Below are 18,580 nucleotides of genomic sequence, written 5' to 3'. Positions count from 1 at the left end.
TTTTAAGAAACATATTAGGGTTTTCACTTTTAATATTTTTGGTTTTATAACTGCTTTATTGAGCTATAATGGACTTAAAATAAACTGAACATATTTAAAGTGTAGAGTTTGATAGTCTCATATTTCTATATTCATGCAATCTTAAGTAGCATTCTGTGTGTATCTCTTCATTTATTAAATAATAAAACCCATTTATTTTGAAGCTGCTGATACCTAGGCCTTTACTTTTTTCTGGATTTAAATCACCCTCTAAACTATGTGACCCCTCACTTTGAAAGCTATTATACTGTTCTTGATATGCTCTTTATTTGAGGTATTTTTCTATTTGGTATTTTTCAAAATTTCTCATTTCCTCTGATTTCTGTCAAATTGGTTTCAGTAAAAAACAATAAAAAGCTTGCCTTGTGAACTCAGACCCATGGAGTGGTTACCTAGTAACAGCAGTTTGGGTCTGAGCTTACGCTGAGTAGCAGTGAGAGAGAGAGTGAGCCCATCAAAGCCATTTTTATAATGCAAAGGCTGGGCTCACCCAAGGTGAATGATGAATTCAAGGTCTTTTTCAGGTCTTCCAAATCTCTTCTTCCCTGGTGAATGTAGAATCCTTCTGCTTTCTTCTAGTTTTTAGGGATCAAAGAATTTCGAGGCTCTGTGGTCCCTGTGCTTCAGTAGTGTTCTTTCTTTGATTCTACCTATGTCTGAACCTTCTATCAAAGGTTTTCTAATTTTTAATTCTTACTATAGATGCTGTCCACCTGGTTTTCTTGGCCTGACATCTATCCAATACTCTTTTGACTATTTTCCATTTATTTTACCATCTCCCCGTTTCAGCCTGGTTCATTAGTAGACTGCCTGTTCACTTCAGTTGTCCTTACGCAGTCAGTAGATGAGAAAAAGGTTTAAAGAAGGGGGTGCATTTTGTCAGGTAGCATATGTAGAGAGCACTAAAGCAAAACACTGTATTTATGTTTTAAGATCGCATTTTGATTCTTATTGTAAATATAAAGAGGTGATCTGTACAATAAGTAGCTAAGTCAAAGATCACTTCAAGGTCATTAAATGTGTAAAGCTCTGGCTAGTTCTTATGCCATCCGTTGGTAGGGTGGATCTGTTTTGGGGAAAATAGGTTGTTACTTCACACAAACTGAACCTAACATCTGTCCAGGATGGGAAAGAGGATGCTCCTCCTTCTAGCAATTCATTCTTTTGAACCACATGGCTGGATTTCTTTTTCCAGGTCTTGGTGGGAGATCCAGTGGCAGCAACAGGGTGTCACAGCTCTTCTTAGGGTGGCTTTGTGTCCTTGACCTTTAAGGAATTCCTACAGGCATTCTGAGAACCCTGGAGGTTGGCTGCTGAGACTCTTCCAATGGATTTACCAAGTTCTTTGAATAAGTAACAGTGTTTTCAGTTCATGCCAGAAATTGAGAATGGATTCAGTGTTAACTTAAAATATCCAGTGGTGTCAAAGATTGTGTTTAAGTACTGTTGGTGTGATGAGTAGATGTACACTAGTGTTTTCTGATCTGAGGCGTCTGATTGAATACTCTCCAGGGCTCATTGACTAGTAGAGTATGTATTACAAACGCAAAATCTCCTTTTTATGTGGCTGTTAAATTCCTTTAACAAGACAGATGTGCCCTATAACATGTATGACTTATCTCAATTTTATCTCTGTCTTTTGCAGGGTGCTCGGGGCTTAGATGGAGATCCTGGGCCTCAGGGTCTTCCTGGTGCACCTGTAAGTAATCTTCCTTCTACCAAACCCAATGGTAGATTTCTTTAGCAATGATTGATTTTTCTTGCTATATGTTTGTGTGTGTGTGCAGGTATCTTTTACATGTGAATAGCTGAAGTGGAAAAAGGGGGCAATAGTTTTTGTATTTATTTTAAAAAGTTTTAATTAAGGCTAGTATCTCTTTCTTGGGTACAGAGAAATGTTCTGACTTGATAAAGCTTTTTTTTTCCTTACAGTTTAAGTCAAATTGTTAAGTATCTATGTTTGCTATGATTTCCTTTTGCTTTAGTTATCAGGATGCTCAGAGTCACAGTAACTATCTCATTTCTAGTTCTTGAGCAGTTCTATCCTTTTCCTTTTTATTGTTTCTGATCTCATTATTCCTATACTGTGACTGCCATATGTACATGTGTCATTACTGTAGGATGCTCCAAGCCTTGTTTGGAGGTAAACAGACCAAAAAAAAAAAAAAAGAGCCATCCATTAGTAACCACTTATACCATATAAAAAGTAGAAAAGATATAAGTAAAATAGAATTTCCAACTATCGAGGTCCTTGGTCTGTGGGAAGGACAGAATGTAACTCCCTGATAAACTACAAGAGCATGTGGTAGGGGTAGTCCATGCAAGAGGACCTGAGAGGAAGGCTGGTCTGGAAAGCCATTCTGGGTGGGAAAGGCAGCAAGGTGGAGGAGGGGCACTGTTGGTGGTGATGGGTATGTTTGTGCAGTCACAGGGCTGTCACTGCCTCGAGTGAAAAGCTTGTGGTGAGAAGATGAGATTGAATAGGTGAGGTAGGACTACATTATGGAGAATGTTTAATGCCAGTCTGAGCCATTTGAACTGGTCCAGTGGCAATAGGAAGGCATTCCAAATTTTAGAGTATTTGAGCAATTCAACAAAAGCTGTATAGTAGGAAGATACATCCTCTCATCTGTTACCACCTGTACTATGTATCAACACTAGCTGGATAATTTTGATGGAAACCATTATTATTGACTGGGGAATTAAATATTATGGAGAAAAGATTGGCAACTAATCCAAACTTCAACCCACGATGACAGTCAATGGGGTTAGCTGTTACGTAGATATAGTTACTGATGTCATTACCTACAATGTGGACCTTAATTTTATTTTATGTGTAAACCATTATTATTGACTGGGGAATTAAATATTATGGAGAAAAGATTGGCAACTAATCCAAACCTCAACCCACGATGACAGTCAATGGGGTTAGCTGTTACGTAGATATAATTACTGATGTCATTACCTACAATGTGGACCTTAATTTTATTTTATGTGTCCATCCAAAGAGCACAGAAGCATCATGCATTTAAAGTGAAAACAAAGGACACACAAATCTCAATTATCCTTATGAAGTATCAGTTTTTAAGACAATATAATTTTTATAAGAAGATTTTTTGAGCTAGGCATCCATGATAGAGCAAAGCCATTGTGGGAAAGAGCAATAGATAGGTAATGTGGATGATGCTTTCTAATTTTAAAAGTCTAGCAATGAGTAACTTTACTTATATTAACAAAAATTTATTTTCATGCAGGGTGATCAAGGACAGCGAGGACCTCCAGGAGAAGCGGGTCCCAAGGGAGACAGAGTGAGTTCAAATCATTCTTAATCACTATGAGCATCCTGCTTTTCAGGGCCATCTACTGATTATGCTATTTCTTTGACATATCCTAAGTAGTGTGATAATTGAACTTGTCTTTTCTTTCTCTTCTGCCCTGCAGGGGGCTCAAGGTCCTAGAGGAATTCCTGGCCCCCCTGGGCCCAAAGGAGACACGGTATGTCCTCAGCTGTAGTCATCAAGCACGTTTTTTGAAGTGATAATTGACTGGTAATAAAACTTCAGAAAATGATGAAAGGAAGAAGATATGACTGTTTCTGAGACAGTGTGTTTCTTTGTGTGTCTTTAGGGCTTGCCAGGTGTGGATGGCCGTGATGGGATACCTGGAATGCCCGGAGCAAAGGTAGCTGTGGGATTTAGTCCAAGAGTGAATGGGCAGTCCTTGCCTTGGCCAACTCAACACAGCATTTCTGTTACCACATGAACATTACCAGGAGATTTAAAATAGCCAGCTTTGGCTATTTTCCTCCTTTTAATTTTTAATCAAGTGTCGAGTATAAAATACTTATTAGAGAGTAATACGTTTGCTTGGTTTCAGGAACTCAGTTAAGTTGCCCTGTCAATGAAAGTAGGCTGAGGGAAATTGTGCATTTTGATTGAATTTATGTCCCATGTCCTACCCTATCCCTCACCCTAAATTAAGTCACATTGTAAAAGTGCATGTAAGGTCTGCTGTTGGGTAATCCTTCTACTTAGAAGCTCTGTGTTCCTCTCTTTCTTCAAAGAAATACAGCAGTTTGTACAGGTTCGATGATGTGGTAAAAATTTTTTTCAGGGTGAACCAGGGAAAACTGGGCCTCCTGGTGATGCAGGATTGCAAGGGTTACCGGTAAGTACTTGATTCTTTAAATGTTTATTGGTTTATATACATGTTTAAAAGATAGGAATTTTGGGAAGAGACATATTATATAATTTGATACGTTTTGGGAAAAATATGATGCTTTACTTTTACAGTTTTACATTTTACATTTTTGTACTTTTTCTCTGAATAGTTGTTTCTGTAATAACTATAAATAATAAGCTTTAATGTTATGTTTTAGATTTCTCTTCTCTCTTTAGTTTACCCAGTCTTCCTTGTATTTATTTTACTAACCCTGAGCTATGGGCCAGTGTCATATACTTTGTCCTACTTCTAACCAGTGCCGGAGTTCTTGTTAGCAGGGTTGAGCCACAAGAGGGTGAGAGTAAGCTCAGGGAACAATGTGAGATATAAGAGATCACTTTTGGATTATGTACTATTTTGAATCATTCGGGTTGGTATTTCCCTGCAGTAATGTGTCTGGAAGCTCATGTGGATTGTACCACATGTATTCTTGTCTCTTTGGAGGCAAACATTTCAAATTAATAAAGGATACTTGGTAACATCAAGGACTAGCCACCATCTGTTATGACATCTGACACTTTTAAAATAATCAGAGAATATTAGAACTCCCAATAGTACCAAATATTAGTTAGGCCCAGCCCTCTTCTGCCATTCTCTTTTTCTACCATAAAGCTCAACATTTTATTATTCTATATAATAATTATTATTTTATTATAATAGGCTCTCATTTTATTATTCTATACATGAAACCATGTCACTTCTGTTCTGCCTATGAGAGGTCCTGTTGACCTAAAAATGGTACTGGCTTCTAATTTGGAAGTTCATCCTTGAAAAACAACTTTAGTGTAGAGGCAGGATTTGCTTCAAGGGTGTTTAGCATTAACAAGCCCGATGTAGAGTCATTCCCTGTAGACTGTCAATAGTTCTATAACTGACTGCCCAGAGTTTGAAAACTGGGAAGCTTCTTTGTCACACTAAAGCCTTGAGGTTGTCACGAGTCCCTCAACATCTCAGCAGCACAGGGCTTGGCGTCTCATGGATTTTTGGAGGAGGTGATTAAATCCAGATTCTGTGTGCATTCTTTTAGGGTGTACCTGGACTTCCTGGTGCAAAGGGTGTTGCTGGTGAAAAGGTAAAAGATTAAAACTTTTAAATTAATACTTTTCTTAATTTCTTTATGCTTTTATTAATATATTTTCTTTGCAATTTTTAATATTTCCAGCTAGCCTTTTATTTTATATTCGACCCTAGGGAGAAATCAAAAAGCAAAAACTTTAAGGCTTCAAATGCTACTCCTTTTCCGGGCTGCAGAAAGAATACTTTGACAATGTTCCTGTTAGGCTTCCTTCATGAAAAAGTCATCCTTTGCCAATATAAAACAGAGAAAGTTTGTCCCTTACCACTTAAACTAAGATATGATTAAGCCATAGAGCTTATATCAGTGAATATTATTAAGAAAATTTAGCTTAAACTAAAAACATATTAGGCATTTTGTTCACATACTGATCAACCAGTACTTACATTCTATATAGAACTAAAGTGCAAGCAATTAAAAACAATAGGTGGAAGAAAAACATTAAAGGGATAAAATATAGCTTTAGTTTTGAATAAAACAGGTAAAAATGTAAATAATGTAGAAATTGGTCACTATTAGATTTATGGCTATCGTCCTCTAATCGTAGTGGTCTGCAACGTTCTGAGCAGAGATGGTCTCTAACCAATGGATTGTGAGAGACTGATGGTGGAGAAGGCATCTCCAGACGTGTGTTTTCCCTTAGGAAAATTTCTCAACAGCCCATCCTCTTATTTCTCTTGCTGACTTGATTCTTAATCATTTTAATAGTGTCAATGTGAAGTAAAAGAGCCCAAAGAATGTTGAATTAATAAAGGAAATGTTTTGAATGTGGAAATAATAAAGGAAAGGCATATAATTAATATCGTGAAGAAAGAAAAATCCTCCCAATGAGGGGGACACCTTTTGATGAAGGCTAAAGACCTTCATTTTTCGACATTTGACCTTTAATGTACTTCGGGGACTAAAAATCAGTATCCTGAATCTAAAGGGCTTTGATGTATGTACCAAGAAAGAGCTTCTACATCTTCCTAAATTCTCATTATGAAATGGGGAAATTAGTGGAAGCTAAGTGAGAAAGAAGGAAGGAAAGAAAGACCACAGGGTGCGTTTGACTTGCAGAGAGAGAGAACGTACCTTGGGAACAAAGTGGAGTTGGGGGGAGGTTGAGGATAATTGGGTGGGAAACTTGGGATATAATTGCAATTTGTAGTAGTGGGCATGCTGCCAGTATGGACCTAACCCTCACATTTTGGGCACGAGCAGTGACAATCAGCTTTGTATCTCATGAATATTAATAACCAATAAAAAAAAATGCCATTTAAATTAAATGTAAGAAATACCCGGTCTGGGTAAGGCAGGTTGATGATTATGCTTACTTTATAGTCTGAGTTACTTTGAATGTTGCATTTTACCTTTAGGGTAACACAGGTGCTCCAGGAAAGCCTGGCCAGTTGGGAAATTCAGGCAAACCGGTAAGATGCCATTTTACCTTTCCATAAGTTATAACCTGTTGTGATCATGAAGCAAAGGACAGGAGATGTTAACTTTTTCTCTACCTGCCTTCCTCGTAACAGGGCCAGCAGGGGCCGCCAGGAGAAGTGGGACCCCGAGGACCCCGGGGGCTGCCTGTGAGTAGTGTCCTTTTCTGTAGTGCTTTCCCAAAGCACTTTCTTAGGACTCTGCAGGGCGCTTCTCCATTCATTCATTCATACCCGAGGACCCCGGGGGCTGCCTGTGAGTAGTGTCCTTTTCTGTAGTGCTTTCCCAAAGCACCTTCTTAGGACTCTGCAGGGCGCTTCTCCATTCATTCATTCATGCATGAATGACTTCTGATGTGTGAGCACGTGCTGGTCCAGATAAACAATGAAACGGGAATGCTATTTGGATATACAGTATGTCTTCTTTTCAGAAAGTGGAAACAAAAATGAAAGCATGATGACACTTTCTGCTCTCATCCAGTGTTGAAGGAAATATTTTAGTGTGATTAAAAAAAATTTCTATTGAGATATAATTCCCGTACTGTATAATTCACCCATTTAATATGTACAATTTATTGATTTTTAGTATATTCACTGAATTGTGCAACCATCACCATGATCAGTTTTAGAACATTTTCATCACCAGAAAAGAAACCTTGTACTTACCTGCAGTCATTCAATATTTTCTCCTAATCCCTTTGGCTTTAGGAAACCACTAATACATTTTCTGTCACTATAGACTTGCTGATTCTGAAAATTTCAGATAAATGAAATCATTTAATATGTTTTTTTTATAATTGGCTTCTCTAACTTAGTATAATGTTTCAAGGTTCATCTATGATGTAGCATATATCAGTACTTCATTCCTTTTTATGCTGAGTAATATTTAATTGTATGGATTAATTGTGTAGATATATCACATTTTATTGATCTGTTCATCTGGTGATAGACATTTGATTGTTGCCATTTTTTGGCCATTATGAATAATGCCGCTATGAACATTTGTTATAAATTTTTGTGTGAACGTATGTTTTAATTTCTCTTAAGTACATACGTAGGAATGGAATTGCTGGGTCACATGGCAATTCTATATTTAACCTTTGGAGATACTGCCAGACTTCTTTTAGTGTGAGTTTCCTTGTCTATTTTATAGCAGATATAGCAGTACATATTTTCTCACTAGATACAGTTTAACCCTTAGTAAGAAACTGATTAGGAAATTAAACATTATGTACTTAAATTTGGCTTAAAAATTCTTTCCAGACTTTAGTTTCAGGTTTGGCTTTTGTTTTTTTTTCAAAGTCTGCTGGATAGCAAAAAGAACTCCAAGATAGAACTTAGAAACAATTTCGAATATTATTATTATTACTTCTATTAAAGCATTTCTTGAGCATGTTGAATGAGACTTTTCATGCTTGAGAAAAGTGAAATATTCCAGGTGTCTCGTGGCATGAGAGTGGAGTTTTTCCACTTCTTACAGATGTTTGTCAACTGGCCTCAACCAGGTGGTTTCCTGAAGTTTCTCTGCAGCCAGAGAAATGAGCTCCTGTTCCTCATTATGGTCCTTGCTTACTTGCTCCTTCCTTATCCTTTATGCTCTTTTGCTTGAAGCCTGTGAATTTCTAATTAAAATACTTTCCGTAAACTAACTGTCAAAGTAATGAGGTATAGCCAGATCACATTTCCAAAACAATGAAGATGCTACACGACTGGTCCAGGAAGACTTAGCAGTGTGGGGGGCATTAAAACTTTGAGAGTGTTTACTGTCATGTCTACTTTATGGAGCAGAAAGCTGTGTATAGTTGAAGGAACATTGACTGAGCACCTGTTGTATGCCAGGACCATACACTGAGCACAAAAAGTGACACAAAGTAGAGAGTGCTTGGCCCGCCACCAGTTAAGTGCCATGGGTTGTATAAAGCAATGAGCAACTGGAGGTAAAACTACATCAGAAGGGGGGGGGGGGGGGGAGCGTTAATTCTCTTATGAGAGGGGAGCCAGATCAGAGGAAGCTATGCTGATGCAGGGTTTTGGCCCTGAATTTCAGGTTTTGATTTTTCAATTTCTATAAAGGTCCAAATTCTTCCCATTGTTTTTGTCACTGAGTCTCAAAGCCTTGGCATTCTTCCTTCATCATATTTCCTATCTCCAATAAGACATGCTGATTCCATCTTCTTTAGAGATCTCATATTTGACTCTTCTTTTTCATTCCAACTTCCAGTGCCCCGGCTCAGGTCATTACCGGCTGCTTGGATGATTGCAACTATCTCCTGATTTCCTTTCCCAGCTCTAGTGGGAAACAGGGTCCCAGCAGGGTACTGTTGGTGTTTTGGCTGGGCTATTTCTTTGCTTTCCAAATTTTTACACATTGTAGAGTGTCTCTCATCTATGACTTCCACCCTAGAACATTAGTACTGTCTCCACAGTTATTGGGACAAAACAAAAATGCCAAACACAATTTCAAATGCACTGGGAAATGACAGTGTCCCCAATCTGCACACACCAACATATTGGTATTTCCAAAGTACAGCTTCCATCATCAATTCTCTTCCCCATTCAAAAATCTTCAATGGGTTTCCACTGACAATGAGGGAAAATCCAAAATCTTAAGTTGTTTGTTAACCTCCTGGTTATATTTCTCATTTCTGCCTTGCTCAAATCCTATGTTCAAGTCAAGCTGGACTGCATGCAATCCAAATACTGAATGCACTTCTCAGCATGTCTGTTTTCCTTTATGTCAGACCCTGCATTTAGGTGGCTCTCTTCCCCATTTCTCTGACTCAACAGTTCATATGCCCTCTTAGATGCAATTAAAATGTTAATTCTGCCATAAAAACATCTCCAATTATGTCCTATCCCTCAGATAGAAGTGCTCTCTCTCTCCTAATTCTGAACTCCATGATTCTTGACCCCCTCCTTCTGTGGAGACTGCAGAAGGGAAGGGAATGTCTGATTCACCTCTGTGTTTTCTAAATCTCTTCACTCAGGGCCTGCAGTTAGGTAGTGCTCAATGAATAGTTCTTGAAATGAATTGAATTGGAGGCATAATAAATCCTGTATGCTCATTTCATTGGTAATAATTGACTTCTCACCTTCTGTACATTTTTCAGAAAAATGTCATGATAGGTTATAAATATTATACTTCTGGAGAACAGTTATAACATCAAATCTACTACTGAAAGATAAGTTTGTTCTTTCATTTTACATAATTAAATTCAGTATCGTAGATAAGCTCACACATTTCCACCTATGTCTCACAAGTTTGATCAGTTTTTCCTGCAAATCTCAAATCAAACCGAGTAGAAGGAATGAGAACATATTCCTAATGTGTCCTAGAAGCATGTCTTTGAAATTAGGTGGTATTTCCACCAACGTTTGCCAATACCACTGATGTGTGTGTGTGTGTATGTGTGCGTGTGTATATATATTTTGATGTTCCCTCTGGTGATTTCATCTGAGTCCCTATCCTTACCACTTGGGTCATGCTTCTGGCTTTCTCCCTCATACTCCTCTTGGTTTATGCTTGGTCTAGGTGGTTCCTGGTTCATAGCAGGCAAGTGGCCTGGGCCTCTGATTTGGTCCTACATTGTAGTGGCTCCTGGGTCTCAGAATTTGCCAGGGCTTTCTCTGAGTAGGCTGTGTTTGCTCTGCTCTCATGGTTCTGACTTGGGTGGGTGCTGTGCTGATCTACTTCCAGTTTTTTTAAGATTGTATGCTCCTGGAGTATGGAAGCCTGTCTCATTTCTCTCATAGTCCCTCATCCCACCCCAACATCAACAGCCTCAAGCACAGGGATTCTCTTGTGGTGTATTGTTCAATGATGTAAGCTGCCATCTCATCCCACAAGGCCTTGGCATGTTGCCCCTGTCAATAATTTGTGAGGCTGATGTACGTGATGGTTATAGTTTAGACAGATTTTTTTCCCTGCCTCTGTGAGGGAGTATTTAAACCTACAATGGAGAGAAATGCAAACAATATAATCTTATAAAATGGAATAGATTTTTAAAAATATCTGTGTGAAAACCTGGAAGTTATCATTGTAGTAGGACTGATATGATCTCCCAATGTTAATATGAAAGGTTTGTAAAAGCAACAATCTATAGAAATTATAATTGATCTCCTGGGCTAACCAGCATCCTTTTGCCAGAGAGATGCACTTAGTATACACTACAGACTAAGTATAGTGATTTATAATTTCTCACTTCTAAAACTGGCAAGGTAATAAGGATAGTGTTTATTCTTTAGCTAGTTAACATTTTGGGTAATTGGGAAAATACAACAGCCATTACAAGCAAGAGCACAATGTATAAAATCCATTTTTTTTTTTTTTGGAAAATAATTTTGGCAACGTAAGTATAATTAAACTTTGATATTTTTCTGTAATCTTTTAAAAGTCTAATAGTTTCATTTTAAAAGGAACACCTTCAACTTGAATTATTGTCTGTATGTATTTATGGAAATTATTTTTACAAAGTACCATCCAGTACTTGTTTATAAATGTGCCTGCTGGTGATCAGTGGTGTTGACAGAAACTGGAAACATGAGGACTGAAGACTTATTTTTTCCAATCACAACTTCTGCTTTTAAAGAGACTTGGGGGATTTGAAGGGCAAACAACATTTAATTATACATGTGGTTAAAAACCCATAATTTTGACTGATTTCTTCAGTCATTACCTCAGATAAAAAGAATAACACTTTTTTTTAAAGAGACTTGGGGGATTTGAAGGGCAAACAACATTTAATTATACATGTGGTTAAAAAACCATAATTTTGACTGATTTCTTCAGTCATTACCTCAGATAAAAAGAATAACACTTTTACAGTTCTTACTATGAGCTGGTCACTGTTCTAAGTGATTTAAGGATCTTAACTTGTTCAGTCCTCACAAAACCCCACTGAGGTAGGCACTGTTTCTGTCCGCATTTTATAGATGAGGAATCTTAGGCACTGAGAAGTTAAGTTGCTTTTCTGAAGTTATCAGCTAATGTGTGGCAAATCTGGCTTCCGATCTGGCAATTGGGTTCAGCAGCCATGTCTTCACTTCCACTCCCTTATGCCTTGGCAGCTCAAATCCAAGCTCTGGAGGATGTTTTTTAGTTGAAATATGCTTGCCAAATTCTAATGGTACAAGACATATTTAGCAAATTTTAAATTGAGTATTTATGGAGCTTTTGTGATGAGCATTTAACAAATGTCTAAATAAAGCTAGTAAAAGCAAATGAACACACCAAAAATCCAAACAGATTCCTGGGTCTTACTCCAGACCTACAGAATTAGAAACAGAGCAAGAAAGGGACTGGATAAAGATAGGGAATGAGGATATGGGGTGATGGAAAACATCCAGTGCAATATATTTCTAAAGCACTCAGGGGATTCTGATGCACAGCCATAGTTGGAAATCACTGGCAGGGAGTCTGCATCTTTATTGAAGCTTTGATTGGGTTCTTAAATAGGGATGAATTGGTAAATACATGTGTCCGAACTGGGAGATGTATATGGCAGCACAAAGCATCCAAGGGAAACATAGAGCCTTTTATTATAGTCTCACATATTTAATGGTAGAATTTTGCCCTTATTCTGGTTCCTTCTGATTCTCTTGTTACACATAAGAACTCTAGTTGTCATGGGGTTTGTAAATATCTGCCACTGGGAAGAATAGCCATTTCCTTACCACCCTCCCTTGCCCATATTTGAAAATAGGGTTATCATCACAGCTGTTGAAATGCACAAGGTTTACATCTTATTTAGCACATTTGTGGTTACCAGTGCCATGGTTAATTACCCCCTGCTGAATGTGTTAAGTTTAATCTATGTTTTTAGAGGTTACTATTTATATCTTGATTATTCATGTTTATTTTAGCTTCTTAGGTGAAATTCCAAGACTTAGAGAGGGAGTATGCATGTTTTTGGAATACACAGAAATCACAAGAATAGCCATCAGAAAATCTTGCCTTAACAGCTTATTCGTAATTGTTTGGTCCTTGCTGTGAAAATAAACATTACTGTTTTTCTCCAGTGAGTTGCTTTCTTTTTTAAAAAAAATTTATTTTATTTTACTTCTCAATATACATTGTAGTTGATTTTCATGTCCCTTTACCTATTTCTCTTCCCCTCCATCCCCCCACCCCGACTACATCATATCGGCTTACTTGTCTTAACAAGTTCAAGGAATTGTTGTGATTGTTGTCTTCTCTCCCCCATTTATTTGTTTGTTTATTTATTTTTAGGTCCCACAAATAAGTGAGAACATGTGGTACCTCTCTTTCTGTGCCTGACTTGTTTCACTTAATATAATTTTCTCTAAGTACATCCATGTTGCTGCAAATGGCAGTATTTCATTCTTTTAGATAGCAGAGTAGTATTCCATTGTGTAGATATACCACAGTTTCCTTATCCACTCATCTGATGGTGGACATTTGGGCTGGTTCTAACTCTTGCCTATTGTAAATAGTGCTTCAGTAAACATGGGAGTACAGGTATCCCTTCAAAATGATGATTTCCGTTCCTCTGGGTATATTCCCAGCAGTGGAATTGCTGGGTCATATGGTAGATCTATCTGTAACTATTTGAGGAAACTCCACACCATTTTCCATAGAGGCTGCACCACTTTGCAGTCCCACCAACAGTGTATGAGAGTTCCTTTTTCTCTGCAACCTTGTCAGCATTTATCCTTCTCAGTTTTTTGTATATTAGCCATCCTAACTGGAGTGAGATGGTATCTCAAAGCGGTTTTGATTTGCATTTCTTGAATGCTGAGTGATGTTGAGAATATTTTCATGTGTCTGTTGGCCATTTGTCTTCCTTTGAGAAATGCCTACTCAGCTCCTTTGCACATTTTTTATTTGGGTTATTTGTTTTTTTGCTGTAAAGTTGTTTGAGTTCCTTGTATATTCTGGATATTAATCCTTTGTCAGATGTATATTTTTGCAAATACTTTCTCCCATTCTGCTGGTTGTTTTTTTGCTCTGTTGATTGTTTTTTTTGCTGTGCGAAAGCTTTTTAGTTTGATGTAATCCCATTTGTTTATTTTTCCTTTGATTGACTGTGCTTTTGAGATCATATTCATGAAGTCTGTACACACTCCTCATTCCCGGAGTGCTTCCCCTATGTTTTCTTTAAGGAGTTTTATTGCTTCCAGATATATCTTTAATTCTTTAATCCATTTTGAATTGATTTCGGTATATGGTGAGAGGTACAGGTTTAGTTTCATTGTCTTACATATGAATATCCATTTTTCCCAACACCATTTGCTGAAGAGGCAGTCTCTTCCCCAGTGTGTAGACATGCTGCCTTTGTCAAAGATCAGATGGCTGTAGGTGTATGGGTTGATTTCTGGATTCTCTATTCTATTCCATTGATGTGTGTGTCTGTTTTTATGCCAGTACCATGCTGTTTTGGTTATTATAGCTTTGTAGTATAGTTTAAAGTCAGGTAGTATTATGCCTCCAGCTTTATTTTTTTTGCTCAAGATTGCTTTGGCTATGTGTGGCCTTTCATTATTACATGTAAATGTCAGGATAGTTTTTTCCATTTCTGAGAAAAATGTCATTGGAATTTTGATGGGGATTACATTGAATCTGTAGATCACTTTGGGTAATATGGACATTTGCAAAATGTTAATTCTTCCAATCCAATTCTTTCTATCTTCTTGTGTCCTCTTTAATTTCTCTCAACAGTGGTTTGTAGTTCTTTTCATAGAGATTTTTCACTTCTTTGGTTAACTTTATTCCTAAGTATTTTTTTTTGTGTAGATTGGTTAACTTTATCTCTCGGTGTTTTATTTTCTTGATGGCTATTGTAAATGGGCTACGTTTCTTGATTTCTTTTTCTGCATGTTCACTGTTGGAGTAGAGAGATGCTATTGATTTTTGTGTGTTGATTTTGTATTCTGCAACTTTGCTGAAATCATTTATCAACTCTAAGAGATTTTTTATAGAGGGTTTAGGCTGTTCAGTGTATAAGAATCTGCAAACAGGGACAATTTGACTTCATCTTTTCCAATCTGGGAGTCCTTTACTTCCTTCTCTTCCCTAATTGCTCTGGCTAGTACTTCCAACACTATGTTGAATAGGAGTAGTGAGACTGGGCATCCTTGTCTAGTTCCTGTTCTTAAGGGAAAAGCTTTCAGCTTTTCCCCGTTCAGGATGATATTGGCAGTGGGCTTATCATATATGGCTTTAATCATGTTGATACCTTCCATCTATACCTAACTTGTAGAGAGTCTTTATCATGAATGAATGTTGAATTTTGTCAAATGCTTTTTCACTGTCTATAGAGATGATCATGTGGTCTTTGTCTTTGCTTTTATTGATGTGGTATATCACATTTATTGATGTGCTGCTGTACCGTACATCCGCCTTCTAGTATTTTATTGAGGATTTTTGCATCTATATTCATCAAGGATATTGGCCTGTAGTTTTCTATTTTTGATGTATCTTTGTCTGGTTTTGGTATCAGGGTGATGTTTGCCTCAAGAATGAGCTTCAGAGAATGGCCTCTGTTTCTATCTTTTGGAAAAGTTTGTAGATAATTGGTATCAATTCCTCTTTGAAGGTTTGGTAGAACTCTGCAGTGAATGATTCCAGTCCTGGGCTTTTCTTTTTTGGGAAATTTCTGATAACAGCTTCAATCTCTTTTATTGTTATTGGTCTGCTCAGGTTTTCTATATCGTCTTGGCTCAGTTTTGGTAGTTTCTATGTGTCCAGAAATTTATCCATTTCCTCCAGATTTTCAAATTTGTTGGCATATAGTTGTTTACAGTAGTCTCTAATGATCCCTTATATTTCTGAGGTATCAGTTGTGTCATCACCTTTTTCATTTCTAATTTTTGTTATTTGGGTCTTCTTTCTTCTTTTTTTACTTAGCCTTGCTAATGGTTTGTCAATTTTATTTATCTTTTCAAAAAACCAACTTTTTGTTTCGTTGATCTTTTGTATCATTTTGGGGGTTTCTATTTCATTTAGTTCTGCTCTGATCTTAATTATTTCTTTCTGTCTACTAACTTAGGGTTTGGATTGTTCTTGTTTTTCTATTTTTTTAAGGTGAAGTGTTAGGTTGTTTACTTGCCATCTTTCCATTTTTCTGAAGTAAGCATTTAATGTAATAAATTTCCCCCTTAGTACTGCTTTTGCAGTGTCCCACAGGTTTTGCTATGATGTGTCATTATTTTCATTAGTTTCAAGAAATTTTTTGATTTCCTTTTTAATTTCTTCTTAGCCCCATATGTCATTAAGGAGAATATTGTTTAATTTCCATGTGTTTGCATAGTTTCCATAGTTTTTTTTGTTATTTATTTCTAATTTTAACCCATTGTAATCTGAAAAAAATACATGCGATAATTCCAATTTTTTTGAATTTGTTGAGACTTGATTTGTGACCTAATGTGTGGTCTATCCTGGAGAATGTTCCATGTGCTGATGAGAAGAATGAATATTCTGAAGTTGTTGGATGGAATGCTCTGTAGGTATCTGCCACGTCTAGTTGATCTGAAGTGTTGTTTAGATCTTGTATTTCTCTATTGATTTTTGCCTAGATGATCTGTTTAATGTTGAAAGTGGGGTGTTTAGGTCACGTGCTATTATGATATTAGTGTCTATCTCATTCTTTAGGTCTAATAGTGTTTGCTTTATAAATTTCGCTGCTCTGAGGTTGGGTGCATATATATTTATGATTGTCATGTCTTCTTGATGGATAGATCCTTTTATCATTATATAGTGGCCTTCTTCATCTCTTTTTATGGTTTTTGGTCTAAAGTCTATTTTATCTGATATAAGAATAGCTACTCCAGCTCGTTTTTCATTTCTATTTTCATGGTATATCTTTTTCTATCCTTTCACTGTTAGTCTATGTGTGTCTTTACAGGTGAGGTGAGTCTCTTGAAGGCAGCATATTGTTGGGTCCATCTTTTTAATCCAGTCAGTCAGTCTGTGTCTTTTGAGTGGGGAATTTAATCCTTTTACATTTAGAGTTATTATTGAAAAGTGTTGATTTACTCCTAACATTTTATTGATTTTTGTTTAGATGTCTTAAGTATCTTTTGTTCCTTTCTCTCTGATTTTCTGTTTGTGTTCTGTGTTTGTAGGTTTCTTGGGGTGGTAGATAAACTACTTTTTCTATTTAATGTTAGCATTTATGTTTTACTGGTGGGTTTTGTTCTTTTTGAGTATTCACGGCAGCGATGGTTGTTTTTCAGGTACCAAACCCAGTACTTCCTTGAGAATTTATTGTAAGGCTGGTTATGTGGTAGTGAACTCCCACAGTTTTTGTTTCTCTGAGAAATATACTATTTGTCCTTCATTTTGGAAGGATAGCCTTGCTGGATAAAGTATTTTTGGCTGGCATTTTTTGTCCTTTAGTGTTTTGAATATATCATCCCATTCTTTTCTGGCTTTTAGGGTTTCTGATGAAAAGTCTGATGTTAGCCTGATTGGGGCTCCCTTATAGGTGACTTGCCACTTCCCTCTTGCAGCTTTTAAGATTCTCTCTTTCTCTTTGAGTTTTGCCAGTTTCACTATAACATGTCTTGGAGAGGACCTTTTTGGATTGAATGTGTTTGGGGATCTTTGGGTCTTCTGAATCTGGAGATCTGTGACTTTCCCTATATTTGGGAAGTTTTCTGCTATTATTTTGTTGAATATGTTTTCAATGCCATTTCCTTTTCCCTCCCCTTCTGGAATACCCACAATTTGCATATTTGAGTGCTTAAGGTTGTGTATTATCTCTCTTAGATTTTCTTCAATTAAAACATTTTTTTTCTTTTTTTTGGCCTGCCTGTGTTAATTCAAACAGTTTGTCTTCAAGGTCATAAAATATCTCTTTTGCTTGTACTAGCCTTCTGGTTAGACTTTCTGTTGTGTTTTTTATTTCTTTGAATGAATCCTTCAGTTCCACAAGCTCTGCTACTTTCTTTTTCAGGGTATTGATCTATTTGTACATTTCTTCTTTCAGGTCCTGTATGTTTTCTCTCATTTCATTATGTTGTCTAACTGAGTTTTCTTGTTTCTCACTTAGTTTCCTAAGAATTGTTGCTCAAAATTCCTTGTCAGTCATTTCGAGGACTTCCTGTTCTATAGGATCTAGAGCTTGAGAGTTATTATTTTCTTTGGTGGTGATGTACTTTCTTGATTTTTCAAATTTCTGTTATCTTTCCTTTGGTGTTTAGTCATTGTGGAAGGGGGTATCATGGTCCACTCATTCCACACTGATATCTGGCCTGGATCCTGAAGGGACTTCCAATTCTGGGCAGCAGGGACTGGCCTGGGCTGTGGGTCCTGCGGCACCTTCCTGTTCTGGTGAGGCTGATTTGGGCATGTGGGCTCGGTGGTTTTCAGGCCTCTCTGGTTGGTGGGGACTGGTGTGGGCTGGGGGTCTCATGGCATGTGGTGCCTGCCTGTTCTGGTGTAGCTGTCATGGGTGTGTGGACCCAGCAGCTCTTGGGCCTCTTTCTGGGCAGCTCCAGTGAGTTGATTTCTATAGAAACACCTATATTTAGAATGACCAAAGGTTAATAGGAGAGAAGTAAAATAAAAATGAGAAACCACATGCTATTTGTGTGGTATCAGTAGTAAACGCCTGCAATTTCACTGATCTTCCCCTGGTTGTACATGTGTTGGGCTCTTGAGGGTACATAAGTCAGTAGAGGGGGTTGCCTATCCTGGGACTCTGAGCCATTTATGTATATTGCCAAGGGCCTGCCAGTGATTGGAAAGTACTTATGAACTGAATAATAAGAACTTATGAACGACAGAGAAAATAAGATTCTATTAGGGAAACTCTTTGTCTTTGACCAGGAGTATAATTAATCCTTCCAAAAATAAATCTAAGTT

At 37.3% G+C, this 18,580-nt stretch overlaps 1 protein-coding gene across 2 annotated transcripts in view; it reads left to right on the top strand.

Moving 5' to 3' along the window:
• The window catches only part of COL9A1 (collagen, type IX, alpha 1), a 100,343-nt gene that overhangs the window by 53,053 nt on the left and 28,710 nt on the right, over positions 1-18,580 (top strand). For both annotated transcript variants that reach the window (XM_008582986.1, XM_008582987.1), the window contains 8 exons: positions 1,685-1,738; positions 3,294-3,347; positions 3,481-3,534; positions 3,667-3,720; positions 4,153-4,206; positions 5,288-5,332; positions 6,694-6,747; positions 6,850-6,903. In XM_008582986.1, the coding sequence (XP_008581208.1) occupies positions 1,685-1,738; positions 3,294-3,347; positions 3,481-3,534; positions 3,667-3,720; positions 4,153-4,206; positions 5,288-5,332; positions 6,694-6,747; positions 6,850-6,903 (423 nt within the window). The remainder of the gene's footprint in view (positions 1-1,684; positions 1,739-3,293; positions 3,348-3,480; positions 3,535-3,666; positions 3,721-4,152; positions 4,207-5,287; positions 5,333-6,693; positions 6,748-6,849; positions 6,904-18,580) is intronic.

The sequence above is a fragment of the Galeopterus variegatus genome, unplaced genomic scaffold, assembly GCF_000696425.1.
Source record: "Galeopterus variegatus unplaced genomic scaffold, G_variegatus-3.0.2 Scaffold2786, whole genome shotgun sequence".
Classification (NCBI taxonomy): Eukaryota; Metazoa; Chordata; class Mammalia; order Dermoptera; family Cynocephalidae; genus Galeopterus; species Galeopterus variegatus.
The sequence above is the reverse complement of the archived record's forward strand: the minus strand, read 5'-3'. Positions and strand labels throughout refer to the sequence as shown.